This window comes from Atta colombica, unplaced genomic scaffold (genome assembly GCF_001594045.1).
Source record: "Atta colombica isolate Treedump-2 unplaced genomic scaffold, Acol1.0 scaffold175, whole genome shotgun sequence".
NCBI lineage: Eukaryota > Metazoa > Arthropoda > Insecta > Hymenoptera > Formicidae > Atta > Atta colombica.
This window is the reverse complement of record NW_017259266.1, coordinates 63,422-68,777: the sequence shown is the minus strand read 5'-3', so window position 1 is coordinate 68,777 and position 5,356 is coordinate 63,422. Positions and strand designations below refer to the sequence as shown.

The following is a 5,356-nucleotide window of genomic DNA, read 5'->3' as shown; positions in this document are numbered from 1 at the left end:
TGTGTGTGTGTGTGTGTGTGTGTGTGTGTGTGTGTGTGTGTGTATGTGCATATAAAATGTTTTTCTATAAAATAATCAAAAAATACATATGTTTAAAGATACAAGATATATATATTTTTAATTATTTAATGTACTAATTTAAGAATTTATACTGATTAATTTGAAAATAAGAATCAAAATTGGTTATAAATTTTCCAATTATTTAACAAAACTTGTTCGCATAACAAATGAAAATAAGAAGAATCGTAATGTAGTATTGTGCTGATGCAGCGAAGAGTATCATACAATGTCGTACACAATATAGAAAATATGTTTTTGCAATCAAGTTGAATTTAAGGATATTTATTGGGATATTTTCTAGTGATTGTCACTACAAACGTGCTTCGCAACAGCATGCGGCTATTTCAAGGAAAAAGACTCTAAATAACGATATCGCATTCTTCATTTTTGTGTGATCAAAATGTGAAAATATTCTTGTGAGAGAAAATGTTTATTTTTAAAAATAAATATTAATATTTAAAAAATATTTAACACGAAATATGTATATAAATATAAGGTATATAAATATAAGGTATATGTATAATATAAAAAATAATGTATATGTATATTATAAGAATATAGAATTTCCATTTGTTCACTTTTTAGACATTTTCTCACATAAATTCTGTGCATATTTATTATAATAAACGATATTATGCACACATATCTCTATTACTTTTAATAATATGTATATTAACAATATTTATACAGAAATTATTTTTATTACACGAATTTTTTAGCCTCTTACATAAAAAATTAAACTTTTGCTTAATAAATTTTTATTTGCAAAAATGTGATTTTTAAAATAAATTTTTAAGAGATGAAAATGTCTAATGTATAAATAAAAAATCTTATTTCTAAACTGTATAGAAACTGCTTTCAAGTGTCAACTAACAAATTGCTATTAATTAGTTGCCAATGCATAAACTTTATCATCTTTTTATTTGTGTTCTTATTACATTTGTAAGCTAAGTTATCGAAGAAACGATAAAGCTTCGCAATGGACAATAAAATTACAATTCCATCTTCGTCCTTATTTTTACGAGAAATCAATTGTGAAGAGTAAACAGATATAACACGTCTCAATAAGAAGATTTGAACATAAAAAAACTTAATTTCTTAATAATATAACAATGTTACTCTAATTATGAATTTATATAATTAAAAAGATATTAAAATTTATTATAGACGTGTATTTTTTAGGAATGACTTTTCTTTAGCAGAAGCATTTATGATATTTTAAATTTTCATTTTGTATTTCAATCGTTATGCTAATCATTATTCTTTCAGTGTATCAAATAAAAAGGATATTAAGTTTATTTCAGTATTTAGTTATAATGTATTTTAATTATTAAATAATAAAATTTTTTTGTTTTAATTAATTGTCTAAAATGGGACGAGTGATGATCAATAAAGAAAATTTAAGGAAAGTTAAAAATCTGACTGTTGATGATGTTGCAGAATACAAAAGTACTACATAAAACACATTGTAACACTACCGAAATTCTACAGATTAAGTAGAAAAAAAATTTGTATACATTTCATATTAAAATCATTATTTTATTCCATAAATTAAAATGTTTCAAATAAAAAAATCATATAAATAAAAAAGTCTACATTTTTATAAAAGAAAATATCAGTCATTTAATAAGTAGAAATGTGTGTAATAAAAATTGTTCTAATTTGTTCCACACATACGCGCAACATACACACACACACACACACACACACACACACACACACACACACACACTTACTCTGGGAATAATTATTTCATATTATAACTTGGGCTTTCAATTTCGATATTAATATTGCGACTGATGTTTTCGAGTCGAAAAGGCGCGAAATCGAATTTCATTGATAAAGTGAGTGATAAAATTAGACGAATAAGCTTATTTGAAGAATTAATAGAATTGAAGTTGTGACTCGTTTTTTTGAGAATTTTTACGTTTGGGCCGATAGCAATTCTAGAAAACATTGATAATATATCTTTTGTGAAGCTGTTATTAAAGAATCTGTTTTCATATCGGTATACAATATCGTAACTCAATATGCACATATTTTTAGAAACGTTAAAACTCAAATCTGTCGTAAAAAAAATCTTTGCTCTAAATAAATAAATTTTTTAATCATTCTAATCCACAAATGAAAATATATTTCAAAATGGAAAAATTACAATATTACTTAAAAAAATAAATCTACAAATTCTACGTGTATTATACAGTGTTGGTCATAAGTATAAAACACTTTCAATTTATTACATTTTGGAAAAGGCAATAATAAAAATAAAATTAAAAATTTTTAAATCGTTATAAAAATGAGAACTAAAAAAGAACTAAAATTTTTAAATTTTTAAATCATTATAAAAAATAATCTATTATTCTTCAATAAAATTTTATTGTCTTTCTTTATCTGTTTTTTAATTTATTTTTCGTAAAATATAAAACATTCACGTCAATTTGTGGGTTATGCTTTATATTTATGACTGAGGCTGTACTTATTTTTACTCTTATATATTTTACTCAGATAACCTTTAAAAATCTTTTGCGATATAAAACATTACAAAACATTATAAATTTATTGCCATTAGAACATGGCATGATTATATCTTTATGAAAAAATTGTACATTGTTTTGGAAATAATTTCTTATTATTGCGACGTTTTGATGCAATATACTGCATGTTGCAGTACAGAAATGCCGAAATTACCAATGCACGTAACGTTCGATCTTATTTTATGTTCCGTATTAATAGTTTTTACTCATGCATAAAAGCAGAGCAATGTGACATAAAATACCGAAACGAGCTATAAACGTATCTGGAAGTTTATTTCTCGATTAAAGGTGTTATTCCATAAATATCTTTTCACAAGTTAGTTAAGAGTCGCACGGCGTCTCTATGGTTGCAAAAAATCCTACGCTTAATATTCGACATTAAACTTCAAAATCCACGTAACTGTTATATAAATTTGTTATAATATTAAGATTTATATTTTCTTTAACGAAAATTATTTTCGGCGAGTTTCTGCAAGTTTAATGAATGACGAGATCGTGAATTCTCGTAATAAAGAAGAAAAAATATAAAATGCACAAAGTAGATATATTAACTTTCTATCTAATTTAGAATGAAGAAATTTTCCGAATTATTAATGAGTATTGCGCTTGTGTGCCTTTTAGAATACTCGAAGTCTAGACGAAGTCTAGAGTGTAAAATATTGAGAACAGAGAAGCTCTATTATCTGATAATCTTGATTAGTAAATATAATCCATTCGCAAATGTTATATCATATTTCGTTGTTGTGTATCTTGTTACAGATCTACTGGTTGGCCTAATATCCGTGTTAACGGATATAATCTGGAGAATGACTGTTGCGTGGTATGCGGGTAATATAGCTTGCAAACTGATAAGGTTTATGCAGGCTGTAGTAACCTATAGCTCGACCTACGTCCTTGTGGCTCTATCAATCGACAGATATGATGCCATTACCCGTCCAATGAACTTCTCCGGCAGCTGTGAGTACATTAGCGCGCATATTATGATCACAGCCTTTAATGTTGGATCCCTTCACAAAGCGGTACTTCGAACTAAACTCATTAATACAGTTTAATTGTAACTTAGTAGAATATATAACAAGATTCTCTTAAGACTCGAATGATGTTCAACCTCGAAGTCAAAAAGGCTATCTTCGTGGAGAAATTTTTAATTGAATTGAATAAAAGGAAAGAGAAAGAGAGAGAGAAAGAGAGAGAGAGAGAGAGAGAGAGAAAACGAAAGAGAAAGAGAGAAAGAGAGAAGAAAAATTCTTGACAGCTTAATGCATTAAATTATCATTATAGAATTGCATAAATTTCATAAAAGAAGGCATTTAAAAAAAAATTTTGTAAACTCATCGGATAAAATATATTAAAAAAAGAAAAATTATTATTTTAAATTTTTAGTTTCAATAACTGAAAATTAGAAAAAAATTCATGAAAAAATGATTTTGCTAAAGTGTCTAAAAATTTAACTAGATATAGCTTTAAAAATAAGTTGATTGAACTATTAAAAGAAATATAAAAATTTCAAGTATGATAGTCAATACTTTAAAAAGTTTTAATATTCTAACAACCAGTTTGGTTGTTATCTTCCTATATATAATTATTTTGATGGTCTAACAAAATTATTATCAAATCTATATATTTTTAGATACAGTAAAATCATCCTTTCCGTGAATATTAAATCAATAAAAAAATAAATTTTGAAGCAAACGCAAAATAAAAATAAAATTTTATAAACAAAAATATAGATCTTCAAAGAAATATAAATCTTCAATAATTATCAATATGAAGGAATAGAATATGATCACAGAATTCGATTTTCGCGTCAATCTAATCACAATTGTATGATAGCAGAGTTATTTCATCAATATGCGGTTTGGAGTGTTGCTCGCAGCAAGTCAAGACTATTTACTAATATCTGTCAGTCAGCCGACACACTGAGTGCAATTTATCATACGGTATGGATACTCCTTCCTCGCCTTTATATCACTTTGACATTCTTTCTTCAGATTCCTTTATTCTATTCGTATTTACCGTCAAGAAATTGTTTTGACTTCCATATACCAGATATAAGCTACATCGTCTATCTTTGCTCAGGAAACTTACTTAGGCATAGAGTTGCTAAGGAAAAAGTAGTAAAAATCGATCTATCCGAGATTTTCTTTAAAAATATTTTTCCAAGATAGCTCCAAGATAGCAGCATTATCAATATTGACGGCCAAATTATTTCATGATCTGTGACATAATATCTTTGCCCCAGTTCCTTTCAGAATTAATCGCGTACTTCGTAAATTGCGTATGTTTCTTTCGTTTTTCTTTTTTTATTAACTTCTTTTTGTGACAGGATAAAGGACAAAAAAAAGATAGGTTCTCTTATCTTTCTGCTCGGTCGTATCGTCTATCACACGGAGGCATCTCACGAATTGTTGTGGCGGGTATTCCGCACCAGAATAAAATTTATCTTCTACCTTCTATATATCGATGTTCTTGTAGTTTGTCGATAGGTAAAATTACAGAAATTCGTAAGTGTCAGAATCCACACACACACACACACACACACACACACACACACACACACACACACACACACACACATACACACACATACACACACACAGAGACTACCAACTGTCTGTACCAATCACGCTCAAACTGTCGCACGATACTTCATCACTGGATGATTTTAATACGAAAATATTTTTGCCATTATTTTTGTCATATTTTGCTCAATTTTCAATATTCACTGTTCAATATAGACTGTTGTAAATTGAAATAGATCT

General features: G+C 27.3%; 1 protein-coding gene across 1 annotated transcript in view; it reads left to right on the top strand.

The window, feature by feature from the left end:
• LOC108686325 (cardioacceleratory peptide receptor-like) overlaps positions 1–5,356 on the top strand; it is a 75,924-nt gene that overhangs the window by 56,733 nt on the left and 13,835 nt on the right. The window contains exon 3 of the mRNA XM_018191585.1: positions 3,354–3,551. Coding sequence (XP_018047074.1) covers positions 3,354–3,551 — 198 coding nt within the window. The remainder of the gene's footprint in view (positions 1–3,353; positions 3,552–5,356) is intronic.